The sequence below is a fragment of the Anarhichas minor genome, unplaced genomic scaffold, assembly GCF_050575085.1.
Source record: "Anarhichas minor isolate MPS153535 unplaced genomic scaffold, ASM5057508v1 ptg000040l, whole genome shotgun sequence".
Lineage (NCBI taxonomy): Eukaryota > Metazoa > Chordata > Actinopteri > Perciformes > Anarhichadidae > Anarhichas > Anarhichas minor.
In genome coordinates, this window is record NW_027466486.1 from 1,837,006 (window position 1) to 1,858,222 (window position 21,217).

At 41.8% G+C, this 21,217-nt stretch overlaps 1 protein-coding gene across 2 annotated transcripts; it reads right to left on the reverse strand.

Moving 5' to 3' along the window:
- Positions 1-204: 204 nt before the first annotated feature.
- gng2 (guanine nucleotide binding protein (G protein), gamma 2) lies at positions 205-13,276 on the reverse strand. 2 transcript variants are annotated; one of them, XM_076108211.1, is made up of 5 exons: positions 13,023-13,276; positions 8,937-9,025; positions 4,954-5,030; positions 1,905-2,021; positions 205-1,119 (listed from the first exon to the last, which is right to left on the reverse strand). In XM_076108211.1, the coding sequence occupies exons 4-5, from the start codon at positions 1,989-1,991 to the stop codon at positions 991-993; spliced, it is 216 nt and encodes a 71-aa protein (XP_075964326.1). In that variant the 5' UTR covers positions 1,992-2,021; positions 4,954-5,030; positions 8,937-9,025; positions 13,023-13,276; the 3' UTR covers positions 205-990. The 2 variants fall into 2 exon arrangements, with proteins under 2 accessions (XP_075964326.1, XP_075964325.1); XM_076108210.1 differs by lacking the exon at positions 8,937-9,025.
- Positions 13,277-21,217: the final 7,941 nt, after the last annotated feature.

Sequence of the window (21,217 nt, forward strand, 5' to 3'; positions counted from 1 at the left end):
GCAATGCAATGTTTCCAGAATTATTTATATGTGAGAGATGTCCTCGTTGAGTCCATATTGAATCATTCTTGTTTTTAATAACGTTTTGGCACTTCCAGATGGAGGACGCCCCTGTTTTATACAATCTCCACATGAATGGAAATAGAGAAGACTGTTTGTCCATTTCATGCAATAGTTAATGATACAAACACAAACATTCAGAACTCACAGCACAGCACACTTTACTTGCTAATCATTTTATACAAACAGTAGAAAGAGGGTTTTGTATCTGAAGGAGACAAACTGCATCACATTTGCCAGATAGATGTTGATACACAGAGACTTGATATTCAGGTATTTGTAAAGAAGAATCACAGAGTCGAATGTTTAAACATCCCATTAAAAAGCTAACCTGTTGGTGTAAAAACAACAAATAAAAAGTAAACAGAGCTGTTCCACATACAGTTATAGAAAGATATCTAGGTGATAGGTAAAGTCGAAATAAACAAACAACTTAAAAAAAACAATAATCAGGTGGCATTTAGTGGTTTATTTGGGTTTGCTGTCCTACGTCACTCGACCCACCCACAAACCATTTAACAGAACATTTGGAAGTCCCAAAAAGAACCACAAATTATTTTTATTTTATCTATTTTTTTTTGTTTGTTTTGTACACATCACAGCCTGAAGACTTGTTAGGTTGTCCGTCACGTCTCTGGGTTATCATCACACTCATCATCATCATCCTCCTTTCTTTTTGTGTCATCTAAAAGCACAGACCTCTTCAACATGCTGCAACACCCCTTTAAAAATCACAACCACAACCCCTTTAATAGTTACATGTAAACTCTGTGGGTTTTAATTTTTGCACTATTTAGGTGCCGTCCGAGAAAGGGGGGGGGGGGGGGGGGGAATAATCGCCGTGCCCTCCTACTAGAAGATTTCTACGTATTTTGAACGTCTGCGTTCAAAGTCCCACACTGAGCAGACTGCTGAAGGGCCATGCCGAGTTTACAGGATGGCACAGAAGAACTTCTTCTCCCTGAATGGGTTCTCTGACGCCGGCACCGGCGATAGCAGAGGGTCCTCTTTGGCATGGGCTTCGCAGTAGGACATTAGGTCTGCCGCTGCTTTTGACACCTGGAATCAAACAGACACACACACACACGTACAACGCATCAGTATACGAAGATAAAGTTAAAGGGAGTTCACGATACATCTCAGCCGAGGAGGACGCCATTAATGTTGACATCTGATGAGAAGATGCCCGCCTCCTTCTGCACGGTGATATGGTTGGCAGGTGTAGTTTGTCCTTTTACAGAAGTGGGTCGTCACTTTCTTTCCCAGAGTTAGATAAGAGGATTGATAGCACTCTCATGTCTGTACGGTAGATATGTAGCTGGAGCCAGTAGCCGGTTAGCTTAACATAAAAAAATACAACAGAACCACATTGCCCCCGTAAAACCGCTAATAGTTGGTTTCACACACTGCTTTTTTTTCGGGTTAAACAAAAGAGATTCAACATGTTTATTAGGGAGCTTTATCAGCGCTGGTAGGCAGATTTATTTCTCATCAGGCAGAGTCAAGCTCGCTGTTTTCAATCTGCACACTAAGCTAAGCTAAGCTAACGACCATGCTGGCTCCAGCTACATATGTAACGGACAAACATGAGAAGTTATATCAATCTTCTCATCTAACTCTCTGCAAGAAAGTGCATATTAAATATACTTTAGACATAATGTACATTTCACTAGGTAAATTAACAGTAATTGAATGTTCACAGTTATTGACTACATGTAGTATCTCAGTAAAGTTTTAAGTATATGCAAGTTGCAACCGGGCTAAACAGAAACCAATGTCTGCCTGGACGATGGGACTAAAGACGACTAGAAAATGAATTTGTTATTGATGCCGTGTGTGCTCACCTTTATCCTGTCGATGTTGGCCTCCATCTTCAGCTGCTCCACCAGCTTCCTGGCTTGTGCGATGCTGGCCGTGTTATTGCTCGCCATGGCCGCTGTCCGTCAGGTCTTGTGTGTGCTCTGCATACGAAGAGGAGAAAGAGATTCAGAAATCCAGAACATTGTAGTTCATCCACTGATGAAGACCAGCGCTAAAATATAGCAAGCATGCAAAGAGGAGTGCTAGCAACAGATAACCCTGTTGATTATCACATGCCTGTGAACACACACACACACACACACACACACACACACACACACACACACACACACACACACACACACACACACACACACACACACACACACACACACACACACACACACACACACACACACACACACACACACACACACACACACACACACACACACACACACACACACACACATATTATTTATGGTGTCAGTTGCTAGGCAGCTCATGACAGGGAGGGGGGGGGGCAGTTCTTTGTCCAGCACCATATTAAAAATAGATAACAGATTAATACATTACTGGTTTCAACAGTAGCACTGATAATGCTGGTTTTCTTAAGGTGCAAGAATACATTTTTTTATATATTATACATGTTTTTACATCACAGTTAGATCTCTTCTTATTATCACTACTTCATTGGTCTTATTGTTCATTCAAGTTATTTTTAGAGCACTTGCACTTCCTGGTTAGATGCTAAACTGAAATTTGTGTACTTCCTGTGTGCAATGACAAAGTTAAATTGAATCGCCATATGAGAGCTGTGCAGAGCAGCGGCCATGAGCTAGCTAGCCCATTGGGGCACACAGGAGTCACGTGCACTAACATGCACTAAAAGCATGCACAGCAGGCCAAAGCAAGGAGAAGCTTGAACAACAGAGGGAGAGTGACTTCATTCTCTGCTCAGGTAGACGTTACGCCACCATATCTTTACAGAGCAAATAGTTGTTTGCTGCTATATTAAATAAATACAGCTCATTTTAAACCTTCTCATACTTTTCCACACCCTCCTCGGCATCACGTGAAGGACGATAAATCAACAGATTGCATCCGAGGCAGCCGGTGTTACAAAGTCTCAGCAGTGCCGTATTTGCATTTCTGTAATGTACTGTAAAACTGTCTGTTCTACAGTTAATTTGCATATTTAGATTAACAAATATAATCAAATATACCATATACATATATTTTTTATAATTAGCCGTTGTGCAGAATTAGTACTTTTACTTTTGATGGTTAAGGCATATTTCAATGCTAATACCTGTTATTAACTGGTTTCATCCTCATCAAACAGTTCTTTGTGATCTGTATGTGTCTGCATTTCTTCACCGCTCCATTCAGGCTTGTCACCTGTCTGTATCGGTACACAGCTTCAGCTCCGTGTCCTCAGAGTCCTGTGTCTTTTATAACCTCTTTGATTAAATGGATCAAGCTGCGGGCGTCCTCCTTACTGTGTGATCAATCTCTCCCCCCGTCATCCGTCTGTACGCGCTGTGGTGTGACTCAGTGTGGGGTTAGGACTGATCTCAGCGAGGTGCTGGAGCTCAGCATGAATATTGATGGTCTACGGTGGCACACCTGCTCATCAGGCGAACCGCTGCGCTCACAGCGACCTGAACCCCGATGACCCGATCATCAATTAAAACCGGCACAGGGTCACTGGTTACAGTTGTTTCACATGATCATTTAATTCATTAGTGTTCACTGTAAACAAATGCACCAGGAGATTCTGAAGTGATAATACATCGTTTTTATAATTGTGTACTTCATAAAATATCAGTAAATTACATAAAAATAGCAAGATCACTTTCTCTCAGAGGTGGAGGGGATATCTTCACGTTACAGTGGGAACCGCTGATCGTTTTAAAATACAAGTTTACGTGAAAATCTACAGTATTCACACATGCGCACATTTTTAGGACTGGTTTCCTCCAAACTGGTCTGGAAGATCTCGACAATCTGAGGAGGATTTATGAGCACAACCTGCAGCACACTGCACAGTATAAACAGTGTAACATAAATATTATGTTTCACAGTCACTGCAGCTGAGAGATCCTGGATGTTCTCACTCTGAGGACTGCTTCACCTTTTAGGGTGTTTGAATTCAAACTCAGGTGGGACTCAAAAAACAAAACCTGATGTGTTATTATTGGTGTCAGAAATGAAAGGATAATCAGTTTCATGTAGTTTGACTAGAAAAGTAAGTGGCAGGCTCAAACGTTACATAAAAAAATAATTATTATGTACCTTCTTTCTTTCCTGGACATTTTACGAAAAAATATTTAATATGCTAACGTCGACATGCTAACATGCTGGCAATGACGATGGTGACATGCTGATGTTTTAGCAGGTATAATGTTCACCATCTTAGTCTTAGCATGTTAGCATGCTAACAAACAGATATTGCAATTCCCAGAGGTGCTAGCATGGCTAAAAAATCATGGATTTCCAGAAATGTGTAGCATCTAAACGACACCTCCATTCACTTTGTGTTAGGATCACTTATATTTTCACTTGGCTGTGCAAAATATGTGAAAAAAGCAGAGCACAAAAGACGTTATACGCTATTTAGCAGAGATGTTACTGTGTCGACAAAGTCATTGTCCTGCTTATTGTCATTGGAGCGCTGGAAAATGCCACACTGACATTTCCATATCTGGAGGGGGGAGGGGTGATGGCGGTATGTAGAGGAGCGAGTCCAGGAAGAATAGCTGCTTCCTTACAGGCAACAATAAAGAGAGTCGATAGTTTCCTTTTTTTAGTGCTTCTACTCTCTTCTACATTTCATGGAGCCTTTCTTCCCATCCGTCAGCCGCCCAAAATACCACCCTGAGATGTTGCACATGGTGTTCACGTGCTGATAGCGGTGACATCACAACAGGCGCTGATAAATAATACATTCGGATGGACGCAGGCCTTCACTGTGCCGGCTGTCGACAGCTTTCTGGGAAAGTTGTAACACCACTCATGCTGCAATGTTGTGAAACCGGCTGACGTTACCACGCTCCAGTGCCTCCTCCTCCTCTACTCGTCTTCACTTACCTTGTCTGCGTACTCCTCCGCACTCTGCCCTGGTGTCTGTCTGCTGTTCAGTCAGCACGGTGTGTCCGCCCAACTCTCTGCAAACACACAATAAAGAGAGGTTGAAGAGAAGAATGAGGACCAGAGGCTGAAGCGCTGCTCGCTTTTATTCCCGCATTCCTGATAAACTACGCCGAGTCGCGTGTCCTCTGATCACTGCGTGTCAGAATGTCACAGCTCGCGCTCACAAGCTCTCACTGAGAGAGAAACACCACAGCGGACTGATGAAGGAGATGCACGTGAAACATAATTGAGGGGACAAATAAGGACTCGTTTAACATGTTGGTAGAGAGAGTTAGACGATTGATTCACTTAATATGAAGCTACAGGCAGCAGCCGGTTAGCTTAGCTTAGCATATAGTCAGGAAGCAGAAGGGGAAATGCTTGCTTGGCCTCTGTCTAAAGCTAATAAAATCTACCTACCAGCTCCTCTAAGGCTCACTAATTAACATGTCTTAAATCTGTGCAAAAACCAAGGGCAGGATATCTGTGGGACTATTTAAAGATCAGTTACTGTCAATGTTTTGAACCAAAAACTTTATCTCAGTTCTCCTCTTAAAGGAATAGTGTCACATGTGCAGCTTAATTCACTTTCTTGAAAATATCTCATATCTGTCCGTTAGATATGAAGCTACAGCCAGGAGATGGTTAGCTTAGCTAATAATGGTCCAATAGATTCATTTGTCTCTGACTCTGCAGCTCAGTTTCGTCCGCTTCTGATAAATGGGCCAATTACACTGCATGAGCAGATCTGCAGAGGAAGGGAATTCCACCCATCGTAAATCATGGCAGCAAGCAACGTTAAAGCAACGTTACAGTAAGGCATCCAATAACAAAAAAAACCTGCCAACAGCTTCCAAAACCCCCGAGACAGAGTATTTTAGCAACGTTGAAACCGCTTTGAGTTTTAAAAACAAACCAAAGCTGAGCAGGAGATCTTACTGTACTGTACTGTCACCTCTCCTGATTCACTGGAGCCATTCATCTACACTGTTACTCGGTATTATGCAAGCTGTATAATCACTTTATCAGTACAGTGACTCTTTAACTATTAGCTGGAGTGCTTCACAAAACAAAAGCATCTATTTTTATAAATTAAACATTCTACATTATGCCAAAGAAATGTGTCTGCCTATAATAGGCAATATTTAGATTTAAAGCTGGAACTATCTCATAAGAAAATTGTTACCATTTGGAACCTGGCAGTTTTCAATAAATGGTGCTTATAAGGCACACTTCGGTCAGCACCATGAATGTATTGAGGCTTAATACACTGCATTCGGTCTCAGGCTGAACAAAGTTGACTTTTGCCAGAGGAACTAGAGAAGAATGCCTTCATCAATCATGTTGCCAGTACTTAATATATAATGTTTCATGTGCCAAATGGAAAATAAAAGAAAGCATCTGCTCACATTGTGTCTGTTCCTCACATATTCCTGCATGACTTCTTTACCAGAAAGGCACTGGAGGCGTTTCTTGGGTCTTATCGACGGTTAATATGTAAGACTCAGTAAAAACAACTAACCTCCATTATTGACATTACCTTTTAGAGTCACATGACCGGCATCTTGTGACTCTGTCAAGATGAGCGTTATTTGCTCAGAGCATCCTGCTTGTCACACTCATCAAAGTCACATTTACATCTGGGAGTTTCCCTGGAAAACTAAGCACTCATCAGCTGTTTGTGTCTTGCTGTTCATGAAAGTAAAGGTTAAAAGTTTTATAATATTGGAGTGATTCCACAGTGTGTGTGTGTGCTGCAGTTTGTGCTGGTTTCTGATCATTTCCGTGCGATATACAAATCTATTAATACACTGTTGAAAGTTTACATAACTCAAGACTTTCACTGTAAAAAAGTAATAGAAACTAATGGCCGTCTGTAAAATCAGAAAATCGAAAACTGTGAAGATTTGTATTTAAAGCGCTGTTATCAATGTTTTTACCTTAACAATGCATCTAATGACTTCATGTATGTGAAAGGTGTCCTCTCAGCTCTACGGGGTATTTTACGGTCTTTCATCACATTGTTTTGGTTTTACAGCCCAAAACTTTACTGGTCTGGTTCATAAAAACTCTAAGAACTCACTGTTACCTGCTCAGCACCAAACAACAGACAGACAAAGTTAGCGGCCAGCTAGTAGCAGCTAAATATTTTAGTTGGGACCAACCAGAGGTGAAAGAGAGTGAATATTGGACTTATAAATACATAACTAATGGATGTGTAATAAGCAACTTTTTCTAAAATATCAACTTAAAAGGTTGTAATATGTCAGTGTTTTGTTTATATGTTGTTTCTGCTGCCAACAAGTGGCCAACAATTGACATTGCATTGATCAAGGGAGCATTTTAAGAAATTGTAAGAATAGCTTATATTTAATGAATTATGATATATATATAGTTGATCCAAGAAGACGAAGCTTTAAAAAGTAGAACTGTGATATTTAAAAGGTTGTGTACTGAGGCAGCACCAAAGTGTCAAAGTGTTGTATTCAAAGTCCTGACTGCACTGTTACATCCTTCACTGTCTACTTCTTGTTTTCTCTCATTTTTAGATCAGTTTACTGTACGCTGCAAAAAGGGCAAGAAAGCCGACAGTTCTTCAAAAATAAAGTTGCTGAATTTGATTTCCCCGTCAACTGTTTGTGTCATCATATTTACGTTGCAGAGCAGCAGCGAGAGACAGTGAATGTTGAAACGTGTCTTAATGCTTTGGCAATATTGCATTATGGGACGTAACTGCTGATCCATTTCTCTCCTGTGTTCTAGCCTTCTGCTTCCCGTCCCTCCCTCTGTGGCCGACAGGTGTTCGGTGATGAGACTGAAACACCCCCACCACGCACCGTCCTGCTGCTAACACCACCGAATCAATCTGACCCCCTCCACCATCCTTCCCCTTGCCATTTGGATCTGTTTTTGAACACCTGTCCTCCGGCTTTTCGGGGGGCCTGTGTTCATGACGGGGCCCTCCACAGATGTGATTATAGTTGATGCTCGACTCTGAGTGTCGCTGACTTAAAGGGCGATTAAGCGCCACGGGAAACATCCTGGGGAGGAAAATATCATTCCTGGCCTGTCGAGAGTGATGATCTCTACATACGCTGACTCCCAGCTCGGTTCTCCCCTGTTCCCTTTCTGTAGCGCACACCTTATCGCCTTTTCTTTTTTTTTACACCATCCAAAGAGATAAATGAAGGTGGCCAGGCAGTCCTCTGTGAGGCCCAGGGTGTGAAATCAGAGCGTGGTAATTAAAAAATCTGTCCCTTGCTCAGTCATCTGGAGTCTGGAGAGCCAGTGATTAGCCTGCAAGGGTCTGCAGGGACGCGAGGAGACAGGATGGGACCCCTGCGCAGAGATAACCCCGGCTAACTTTGGCAGGCCATTAATCCCCGCCCCCCCCCTCAGTTACTGTTGCTATGCATGTCAAGTTTTCAATGACAACAGTAGCAAATTTACCACTCAAAAGATCTCCGGTCTTGGACATCAAGGACATGACTAAATACCACCAGCTGTACATGTTTTTCTTGTAATTTGGGTGAACTGACCCTTTAAATGAGGCTGATGCACGTCCTGCTCCAGTAACAAACCGGGATGCGCCTTTGTTTATCACACAAACCCTCCTCACTCCAATTTTGTAACTGTAAAAGCTGACATGATACATTTCTGTGCTGACTGAGTTCAGTCGTCACCGTGTGACTGAGCGACTGTAACCGTCCTCAGCGTGTCATCGGACAATGAGGTGCAGGCTGCGATGTCACCGCGAAGCAGGACGCAGAGAAGGGCACATTCAGCTCAACAAACAGAGTCGTGAACTGACTGGAGAGGTTGCACAGAATGAGTACGAATAAATAGGAATAAAGTTTATTAAAGAGGCCGAGATGTGACGGTAATATCTTCTTACAGAGCGGCTTTTACAGCGAGGAAAGGAGGCGTAACATGAAACTTACCTCCGAAGTCATTAATGAACACAATCAAGATGGATATTGACAGTTGAACGGATCCCTGCCCTTGAATAGGAGAAAGGACGGCCCTCCCTCTGCAAACACAGATAAGATGGGACACGGAGAGCAGAGCTGTCAGGCGATGGTCGTCTGGGGAGATGACGCCGATGTGACAGCTGAGCGTCCTTCATCACTATTTCTGTGAGAGACCTGGAGCCGACCTCCGGGCTCTAAACAGCCTCCAACACGCATTATACAGGAATATCAAACAGTTTAGACCCAGGAGGTTAACTACATTCTTAAATATGATAAGTAACATAGAAACATGTCAAAAGACTAGAAGTAAAAACAAAATAGATCCTTCTGTATATATTTGCACTTTTAATTATACCTTTTATTTTATACAATAATGCTAATTCTAGACAACTCAGAGCTAATATCTGTGTAACAATGACTTTGTTTTATGCCGTACAATATAGTGGAAAGTCACAAACAATGTTTATCATTAATAATATGCTAGGTTGTTTCTTCATCATCTTCGTACTTGTTTTGTTCTTATTTTAATTCATCCTGTGTCTCTGCCAACTCCCATCTACTACTACTTTGTGAGATTAATCACTGAATGAATTCAGTCAAATTAAATGTCAATTCAGCTCAACTATCAAGCGTTTTTTTTTCCAACAGAGCCCGCCCACCTCACACCAGTGAGAAGAGAACAGAAACAAAACACACAGGATCAGCATCTTTCTAATGTTGGCCTCTAACAGTTGGTTTGTGTACGACCATGTTGCTTATTTCACATTGTGTGTTTCCAATTGTTTTCCTAAAGCAGACATTTGACATGAAACGCTTCCATCTCCATGTATTAGCCGCTATTAAATCGTTCATGAACCATAACTCCCCTCCTCTCTCCGTCCTTGTGCCGCGGCCTCTCGGTCAGACCACCACCACCCGTGAATATTCGATTAGCCCGGACATCTGTGCCACCCCCTGCATGCCCTGCCCATCCTGCCATCTTAGAGATTGTGGTGTGATGTGTGTGTGTTGGGGGTGAATCTAGGTCCCAGGAGGGGGGGGAGGGGTGAAGGCAGTGGCCCAGGAAATGATGCATCCTCTGGGAGTCAAGGAGGCAGCAGGGAAGAGGCTTATTGCTCCAGGGAGCACAAATGTGGTCTATTATGTTTATCAAATCAAACGATCAAGGCCCGGCTTGTTTCTTCTTTGTCAGATTAAAGCAGCGGCCGAGTGGTTTTCTTTTCCTCAAACGTCTAAAGACTTGCATTTAAAACCTTTGAAATGCGTGTTATGTAACAGTAATGTGGTTATTGGGGTAGAAACGTTGCCCTACACTGCTGTCACAGGAACAGCGACATACTTTACGAGCATACATAAAAACTCATGTTTCTGTGTGACCATGGTGGAAAATGAACACCAGTTACCTGCCATATAATGCTGGTGACATTTGGCTGTGCACTTAAGAGGGCTGTTTTATATTCCCCTGGACACTTTGGCAGGAAATTGGCCATCCTGTGGTTCCTCCTTTCCACTCTGGAAATCATATTTAAAAGTGGCCGCCACATTTAAAAGGTTAACTTCCCGCCCCGTGTGTCACAAGTGATAGTTTTACGGAGCGTTAAAGTTCATTAAAGCGCTCTTCTCCGTGCTTCAACTGTGAGGAATCAGCAAGATTTCTGCATTTGCCTTGAGTGAGGAGGCATAAACATACTTTTCCTCTGGAATCAATCAGCATGCCAAGAATAACACGACCAGACTCCTGGGCTGTTAACAATATTACAAACATCCGGGCTTGTTTAGATTCTGCTGAGAGTTTGAGCGTGCTGCTCGGACCGTTTCTCCAACTGCAGGTTTGGCCGAAAGTCATGAAAGGGATTTCATTTAAGCTGTCAGAAACTTCCATTAGTAGCCGATGCTTTCAGGGGTGAGGAGTTGAGAGTTGGACTCGAGCCAGACGTCACAAAAATGCTGACTCGGACTTGACTGCTGGAAGACTTGACTCCCTAGAGATTTAAGAGTCATGGAGGACATAAAACTCGCTCCTGAGTGCTGCGAGAACTACAGACTTTAAAGCAGGAACATTCAAGGTATATGTTTTGCCCTCAAGTCTTTGAGATTTGACAAATTTAGAAAAAGACTTGACTCCTTGATACTTAAATTGGGACTTCAAAGCAAAAACATTTAAAATCTCATGTTTTGACGTCAGGGACCTGCAGGTTGTCTAAAGACTTGGTTGGGCAAGACTTGGGACTTCACTCACAATTAAGTAAACTTGACTGGTGTGCGACTTATCTTACTTGAGACTCCCTAAAGGCTTGAGTTGACTTAAGCCTTAAACACAACAACAAAAATAAAAAAGTCTCATGCTTAACCCTCAAGAGCTTGAGACTTGTTTGGACAAGACTCATGGCAAGAGGTTTTAAATAAAGCTCTGGTAGACTTGAGATACTGACTTAAGTCAGACTTAAATCACAAAGAAGAGAACTTGGAATTTTGCAGAGTATTGTAGGACTTGGACCTTCACTTGGACATGGCAGCTGTGAGACTTGACTTCAAGGACTGGAGACTTTAGTTGAGACTTGGTTGGACTTCAGGGTCGACTTGTACTTGCCCCTAAAGACTTGAAAACAACTATGTCCAACCTACAGTATGTCACATGAATTTGGTCTAAAGACTAAACTGGAAACTTGTGACTTGATTTGAACTTTCTTTTGTAAGGCTTTCCCCGTAAGATTACAAAAAAAACCAGCTCTGGATGTTTCTATCCAGACAGACCACAGGACGACTGAATAAGCTTGAAACCCAAAATCAACACTGTGAGCAAACAAGTACAAAGGTTGAGGCATTAAGGACGACAACATCCTTCCTACTTCCTGTTACTTCAATTATGCTTTTAGGAAGCTTGGCTTAGGGTTGGATGGATTCTTTTAGGGAGAAGGCAGTGACAGGAGTGGAGAGGTCAAAGTGGTCAATAAGGCTGCTCAATCATTGCTCCCTTACTCCCTCTCTGCTTTCTATCTGTTTAACTCAGCGGTTTCCGTCAAGGTTTTTTGATGCGTCTTGTTTATCGTCGCCTCTTCTTGCCTCAACCTCGACGTGTGCGTGAAACCATCTGTGGCCTTGGAGCATCTTGCCCAAGAGATACAGTACGAGCCGCCCGGACGTTGAGCTCTTGCGTAATTGTGACTCGCTGTGTGCGTTTGTAACAGGCCTGGATATGCAACACACACGATTGGACGATTTAATTTCAGTTTGTACGTGACGATGCCTTCGTGTGACGAGCTAAGAGTGGGGAAAAAAACAGCACGTCTGTCTTTGTTTTTTCTGTGAACGCATGCTGCTGTCAGCGACTGTATCTCTCTACGAGCAACATAAAAACACCAAACCCCCCTTCCTCCTCTTCCTCCTCCTCCTCCTCCTCCTCCTCACCCGGCCATCTGCCTGATACAACCACTACATGGAGCTTGTGTATGGTCAACTGCTCTCTCCTCACGGTATGGAGGGTGAGAGTTGACAATGGATGATAGAACCTCACAGGAGGCTTGAGGGATTCCTCTCCGGTTTGCTGCTGCCTCTGTCTTTTGCATCCCCTTTTTCCACATCTCCCCCTTTTTCATCCCTCCTCTCTGTCTCTTCTTCATTGTGAAAATACCCCCCCCCCCCCCCCCCCCCCCCCCTCGAAACAGATGCCCTTAATTCCTCTGGCTCCACATTATAAGATCTGCCCAATCCTTGAGGGAGAAGGAAAAGAAGGGAGTCCATTCTCTTATTCCCCTCACATGAAACGAGGTGCAAGATGGGGGGAGGGGGGGGGGGGGGGGGGGGGGGGAATAAAAAGCAGCAGCTCACCTGACAGCACGGAGGTTTTTAGAGATTTTAGAGGGAGGAGGGGATTCCATGATGTAAACCATGAGCTACCCCTCGAGCATTGACAAAACGACAGCGCGGATATGAAGAAAAAAAGCCTCCTCCTCTGGAACACACCCTGTTTGGGATGTGATTAACCCAGATGGCACCAAAACAGTGAGAAAAAATAAATAATAATACGCACCCCACAGAAAATATAAAAATTCGTACCTTTTTTGGGTGTATGCGTGGTCTCTTTCTGTGACGCCAAACACATCGAGTCCTGTGGAGTAGTATCCACGCGTCCTCCCTTCGTTCTGTCACACACAAACACACACACACAGTCAGTCAGTCAGTCAGTCAGTCAGTCAGCGAGGCGTACATCCACACACACTTCCCTCTCTGTACGCCTCTCTCTCTCTCTCTCTCTCTCTCTCTCTCTCTCTCTGCTCCAGCTGAGATACTCCCTGCCTCCCTCCTCACTGCTGCTCTGAGTCTCCACCCTTCAGCCAAATGCCCAGGCTGCAAGAAACTACCCTCCTCCTCCCCCTCCTCCTCCTCCCTCCATCTCTTTTCTGCTATCGGGACACACTCCCTCCTCCTCCCCCTCCTCCTCCTCCCTCCATCTCTTTTCTGCTATCGGGACACACTCCCTCCATCTCCCAAAGGTCCACAGGAAAAGCCTAGACTGTGTCTCTAAACACCTACAGTAAACAAATGCATACCAGGACAGCAGACAGACTGGAAGAGCTGGATTTCTGTCCTGATAAATATTCATACTGTTCCCTGCATACGTTTCAGCTGCTTAACTTCCCTCTTCTTAACTCACATTTAAGTTTAGCCTGCTGTGTTTGTTTCCAGGCTTTGCACGAGAACAAAAAAAAATGCATTCAACCCTCGACAACAACAACATGCTGCACTGCACACACGACATGTGCCCCGCCCGAGTTGAGGCTTTTCATCTTTAAACCACTTGTGTATTACAGTGAAACCATCAAAGATTAAAACTAAAAAAGAAAAACCGGCCCTGCAACTGTGCACCAACACATCTGGATTTTTCTGCATGTACAGGATCCACTCAGCAAAAACCAGAGTGTATACCAGCTGGTGTGTCTGTGGGAACGGGTGTTACTACCTTGACTAAAGGTGTTTTTGGTCCCATATGTTTGTATGTTTATGTGTCTTGTTTTTCATGAAAAATCTCAAAAACTATTGGACGGATTGTCAGGAAATTCGGTACTGACATTCATGTTGTCTTTAGGATGAATTGTAACAACTTTGGTTATACTCTGACTTTTTCATTCAGGTCAAAATTGTAATTTGTCCAATGGTTTGGTTAATGAAGCAAGATACCTGTAAAAATAAAGACATTCCCATCATTCTCAGCTGTATTTTGTGTTGTTTTTCTAATTAGCAATTGTTAGAATAAACTTAAAGGATGAACATGATATAAATTACAACAAGAAGACCAATTTATATAAATAATGAGGATTGCACTCTATTAAAGAGCTTCCTAGTTTGCCTTGTATGTTTCTGTATTCACATATTCGTGTTTGTAAGAGCATACTGTACATCTGCTTTTCATGCACGTGCGTGCTCCGCCTGAGGGTAAACTCAGCTCCTGTTTACTCATCTTCGCCCTACTGTCTGAGCTGAAAGTCACATTTTCTGTGAATCACATTTTCCTCTGCTTCATTCAGGCAGATGAAACTTACGGCAACGGTGCGCATCCAAGGAGAGCCGGAGAGACACGGGAGGAGGAAGATGGAGAATGAGTGAGTCATGGTTCCTGTGGAGGCGAACACAGGAAGCCTCTGTCACCAGGATACCACAGTGATCTGTGAAAGCCCTTCCTGGGTCCCCTAAGCCAGTGCTTTCCACCCTTTTGAGCCTGACGTCCTCCAACAGGCCTACCAGATGAGCTCAAGTACACCGTCATCTGTCATGATCCAAATACGTCCTTATGAATGGAATATAAACTGGATTATTAATTATACAGAGGGGGTTATTGTTGCAGATATATATTTACTAACCATTCATCCATCAATGTGAATATTTCAACCATTTATTATTACTATAAACTTAATAGTTGAACTGTTATCCATTACTTTTAGCGATTTCAACTTCTCTGCTCACTTGCTAACTGTTCACGTGTACGTCCGGGCAGCTGCAGACATAAAATACACCCCTGAGGTACTTGTACCCCTGTTTGGGAGCGACAGTATGTTGTGGCCTCGTTGTGCTTCAGCAGAGACAGCAACACACTCACTGGAGATGAGATAAATCCAGAGATTTGTAATCTGATTACTACGTTTTATTATCGGCTCTGGGGGATCATCTCTGAACCTTGTGGTGTTGGTGCAGCTGTTTTGGTTAATAGGCTGGTTTATTAAGCGCTGTTAATCCACTTCTAAGAGGACGCGGGCAGACGAGGTGACTTGGTGTAACTAAATTGACTTCTAGTGGGATGAATAGTATAAGGGTGGAGCTGAAATACATGTCAGCTTTTCAGGAACTAGGAGAACTGCCAATGTGTTTTTCCTAATCTACAAGAGAGTAATCCTTCATGTTGTAAACATTAAAACATGACCGTATTTAACACGGTTTTCACACAATGGTGATTTTAGGAGAGGCGGAGGAGGATGAAGGATGTTCGGATGAGTAAGAGCAGCGTTTATTTTAGTGTGTGTATGTGTTTGCGTGCACCAGGGATGGGGTTATTTAGACTGGCTGGGGGCTGTGTGTGTGTGTGGGGGGGGGGGGGGCGGGGGCTGGATTTCATTTCTGATTTGCGACCATCTGGCTCCTCCAGGCAGCCGCCGCTGGCCCGAGCCGAGCAGAGCCGCCCCGATGCCCCGTGGGATTTACGGAGAGGTCACCACTGCTGCTGGAGACACACTGTCACCTAATACTCTCAAACAATCAGCTCAAATGATCGCCACACACACACACACACACACACACACACACACACACACACACACACACACACACACACACACACACACACACATACATAAAATACATGGGAGTGTCAGGAAACCTGTAGAACGAACGCTGTAAGATGAGGAGAGTCAAAATTTAAAAAAAGGTGCTGACGCAACAAATTATCATTAAGCATCAGCTTGTTTTAAATTAAAAAAAAATGACACATTAACGTTATCTGAACACCTAATTCAACAAGGCAAAAGAAAGGAGAGGAGAGTGGAAGAAAAGGGGGGGGGAGGTGACGGAGAAAGAGAATGGATTTCCCCCCTCTGTGTTGCCATGGCGACAGCAGTGGATGGTGGATGACTGATTTCCTGTACAGCTGTGGAGCTCGGAGGGGGGGGGAGAGACACACGTTATCTGTGTCGGAGGAAGGAGGTGGAGCTCACTGAGGAAGGCGTCCATGTTTTCTCTTAAACTGTACATCATCAGTCTCTCTCATTCCTGTTTTCTGCCTCCATGTTTATTTAATGTGATTTTTTGCCTCTTTGTTTATTTGATCTGGAATTTTATTTTTTTTGTCCGAAGCCCACACAATCTGCAGCCAGAGGCAGTGGTGGAAAGTAACTAAGTACATTTACTCAAGTAATGTACGGTACAATTTTGGAGGTACTACCGAGGAGTATTTTCATTTTACGCTACTTTATAGGCCTACTTCAATTCGACTACAATTCAGAGAAAAATGCAGTACTTTTATTCCATCTGACAACTATAAATACATTTCAGATTAAGATTTTAAATGTAAAAAAGTAGTTTATGAAATACGATGCAGTTCTTTACTTTTAAACTCAGCATTATTGTATAAAATACGTTGACAAACTTACAATAGGCCATAAATCCAATAATACAATGTATTATCAATGTAATGATATAACAGGAAGGCGTGTTACTGCATAATAAATACTTTTTACTGCATAATAGATACTTTTATTTGACCAGTGGCGAGATGCCAGGGCCTTCAAGGTATAGCCACTGAATTTTACTGATAATACTTTTGTATTGTTTGACTCTTTTGTGGAGTACTTTGAGACTATGGTATTTCTACTTTTACTTAAGTAAGGGATCTGGATTTTGGTTCCACTACTGGCCAGAATGTAAGTGTTAAGTACAGTAAAAATTAAAAATAAAACGTTAACACAAGGTGTATTTACCTGTTGTTTGAGAGAGTAGGTTTTCAGGCTGGCCAGCAAACTGTAACATATACAAATGTTATAATATTTCTTTATTTCATACCTAGGTTGATTAAATACAGCCATAAATCAATACTGTCAAGGTATTTGTAATTCAGAAACTCTAGCGTTAGCGTTAACTTTTAGCAAGTTATTATAGGTTAGCTAGCGTTAGCTTGCTAGAGGTAAGCTAGCATTAGCTAGCGAAAGATTAGCTAGCGAAAGATTAGCTAGCGTTAACTTTTAGCAAGTTATTATAGGTTAGCTAGCACTAGCTCTTGTTTTAGCTGTAGAATATTAACTACGGCTGTTGTTTGTTTTGGTACCAAAAAAATGGATCTTAATACAAGGTTTGCTTACCAGTTTTCTTCCGAACATAAATGGCTGAAGGGGTTGATTGATTGATTGATTGATTGATTGATTGATTGATTGATTGCAGCCTCATTACTCCTGCCATCATTGATTGCAGTTCAGCTGATTTTTTTCTACTCAACCTTAACGTTACTGATGAAGACATCAGATCTGTGAGCTTACCATGGTGGGTTAACAGAAAATAACCAGTCTAGACTGAAATAATATAAACATAGCACAAAAAGTAAGGAAATTAGTGTTTGGTAGATTATTTCTTTGTTGCAATGCTTCTTGGCAATAAATCTTATACCGTTGGAAAGCCTGTTTATTTCCCTTTTAAATGGTGCCACATTTTGTAAGGAACATGCATTTATGGGATGAGCAGCAGAGCTGAGTATGTGGGTTGCGCCCATGAAAAATTTGCCAAATCTTCTCTGCCAATGCCAAACAGCTTATAAATTCTGCCATTGACTCTTGTTTGGTGGATTGGATGATTGAAGTCTGAAGAAACAAGACATATTGGCAATTTAACAATTTATTCATTTAACAAACAAGAGCCTCAGTCGCGTGTGGAAGAACCATACACAGTCACAACATCCTGGCACCTCCTCCTCATGCTGGTCACCAGCCTGGTCACATACTGCTGTGGGATGGCATCCCATTCTTCAAAAAGCATTTGTCGCAAGTCAGCAAACGTGGTTGTGTTGGTCACTCTGGCACGAACAGCACTCCCAAGCTGATCCCACAAGTGTTCAATGGGGTTGAGGTCAGGACTGCTGGCAGGCCATTCCATCCTCTCCACTCCCAAAGTCTGGAGGTAGTCTCTGATAAACCGCTCTGTTGGAATTGGCAGAGAAGATATGGCAATTTTTTCATGGGCGCAACCCACATCCTCAGCTCTGCTGCTCTTCCTACAAATGCATGTTCCTTACAAAATGTGGCACCATTTAAAAGGGAAATAAACAGGCTTTTCAATGGTATAAGATTTATTGCCAAGAAGCATTGTTACAACAAAGAAATAATCTACCAAACACAAATTTTCTTACTTTTTGTGCTATGTTTATAATAATATCAATCTCCGTCTGAGAGACACAATAAGCCTGAGGTTGACCCTCTGCTAGAGGAGCTAACGGGGATAAATCAAGAGCCAATGCCAGTGTCACCTAGATTTATGAGGTACTTTAACAGATGAGGAGGAACTTTACTTCACTTTAGGGACAAGGCCAGCGAGGAAACATAATGTGTGCTTCATCAGCATTGAGTTGTTCCTTCCATTGTTATGCTGGTATAATCTTTTAAAACAAAACAACTGCAGTTACTCCATGATTAAATAAAAGCTCAGGCGGTTACAATGTGTGCTTTATTGTCCAAAAACTACATTTACACAGTATCTAAGTTATATGTAATTTTATGTGACACATTATCTGTTTTTTGACCTAATAAAGTTATTTGTGTGTTTGAGCGGATACATACAATCTAAAATGGACAGGTGGTATAAAGTCAAAAGGACAACTGGACAAGAACATCACTGCTGATGTCTCATATGGACAATACTGCCACCTTCAGGCCAAACCGATACTTACATGGACGTGTCTGAACACCAGAGGGCAGCACAAACTAAGGAAACATTTTAGGGATGAGATACAGTACCTTCACTCAGAACCAACATCTTATTTATTAACCACATTTTTTATATTTTAATAGTAGTTGTAAATGTTTTGTGTGCAATATACAGATAATTACTGTTATGTTTGTTATTGGTAAGAGAAAAGGAAAATCCACATCCTTTAATATTTTTTATAATGCCAAAAGGCACATGAACTGCTATTTAGCACCACTTTGAAAACACCACAAAAACAGCAGAACTTTGGCAAATAAGTGTACCTTTTTATTGGATATTGAGGGCATTAGTACCAAGAAGGCACGGACCAGACTTCATCATAACAACTCGTATTTTTTAACTATAGGGGGACAAAAAAAATATTTTTTTCCTAAAGGGAGATCCTTTCACAGAAAGGATTATGGACACAGACATACAAACTCATACTGAAGTAGGTATGACTATATATTGAAGTCAGAAAAAAAAGTGAGAACAACTTATGAAAACTTTTAAGGACATGGGTTATGACTGTATGGCTATGTACCTTAACACATACTGTTTTAATATAAGAAACATCATTGTCCATCAAAATATGACTTTAGACATTTTCCATTAATGAGTAGAAATAACTACAAGTTTAAATCAGTGAAAGAAAAAAACTGTAAGAAATATAGAAGTTGTCTTGACATTACATAGCAGTATCAACTTTGTGTATTTGTACTGTGTTTTTTAAAACCTTGATCATATGCTATTGCAATGTATTGCCAGGTTTGTAGACATGGTGTTACATGGATAAAACAACAGTGATCTAAAATGATAAAATCAGCTCGGCTACATAGCTGGAGTTTGACTTTACATTTAATCACGTCATTTGTTTTTGCTGACTGACGTCTTGTAAAACAACGCTGTGAACTCAAGATGTCAGCCAACCAAAAACACGTTTACATTTTTAAAATGATGACGTCCTGTCTGCAGAGAACATGTAACACAGTGACCACTGAACATTTAAAGGAAAGGTTTGGAATTTTGGGAAATGCGCCAAATCACTTTTTTGCCAAGTGTTAGACGAGAAGATTGATACTCGTGAATACGCATCCACCACCAGCAGTCTGTTAGCTTAGCATAGCATAAGGACAAGGGGAAACAGCTAGCCAGGCTCTGTCCTGAGGGAACAAAATCCACCAAACAGCACTTCTTATCACGTTATATCTTGCTTGTTTGATCTGTACAAAAAACCACAGCTATCAGTTGGTAATTCGGTGTTTCTCCCTGTTTCCAGTCTTTATGCTAAGCTAAGCTAATCGTCTTCTGGCTGTAGCTTGACGTTAATGAGAGAGGTATTGAGCTTCTCATCCAACACTTGACACAAATAAAGTAAAAATAAGTATTTCCCAAAATTATGAAGCAGAATACAGTCTGTTTTATTATTTCCCAATAACTCAAAGGATCATTTTAACCACTTGAAAATTTCTAATCATCTTGAGAAATAATTAACTGTAATTCTGTGGTCATGATAAAGTCCATGGTGCAATGTTTTCCTCATGATTCAAGAAAAAGAGTGGAAACGTCCTGTTTTCAACACAGATAAGTTACAAATATTATGGTTGTATCTTTAAAAAAGCACAAGATTATTGATTTAAATCAGACAAAGCGGTAACTGTGGCACTTTGAATCTGAGCTGCATGATTTAGGAATAAAAACAACAAAAAAAAACAGGTTGGTTGTTTTAACCTGCAACAACCTCGTGTCAGGAAATAAGAGCTCGTAACACATCATCAACAACAGGCTTCCGTTCTCTTGAATCTTACTGTGAGATTACAAAAGATAAAACCAGTATTTCTTGTTTAGTCCCGCAAACATCACCTGTTCTTAATACTGTCACATATATTTGCTTGTAATACTGAAAGACATCAACCGCACGCAGATTAACTGTTCAACATACACAAGTCTAGACAGCTCGTACAAAAATACATGTGAAGAGATTTCAGGTCAAACGAGAGGATGAAAAATAAAAAAAATGTAACAAATTCCAGTTAAAAAAATGATGCATGAAACGAAAAACAGAAGACAAGAAGAGTGAAAGACCACTGAGCAGAAAGGAAGACGCACATGTATGCATCAAAATGTACGTTTTGTTTTGGCCGGCAGCCAACCGGGCTCCATTTTGAGTTTAGATTACAGGGAAGCTTTTGTGGCTGCAAACTCGACGCAAGTCAGGACATGTCGGAACTCACTCGACCTCATTCCTCCCGGGAAACTCGTCGGAGTTCACAGGACATGAAACAGTTTTGAAATCAAGTCTTTTTGACACTTAAGAT

Coding starts and splice junctions, on each gene's coding strand:
- gng2 (XM_076108210.1), bottom strand. CDS start 1,991: ATGGCGAGCAATAACACGGCCAGCATCGCACAAGCCAGGAAGCTGGTG. Junction 1,120..1,904: donor CCAACATCGACAGGATAAAG/GTGAGCACACAC, acceptor GTTTGATTCCAG/GTGTCAAAAGCAGCGGCAGA.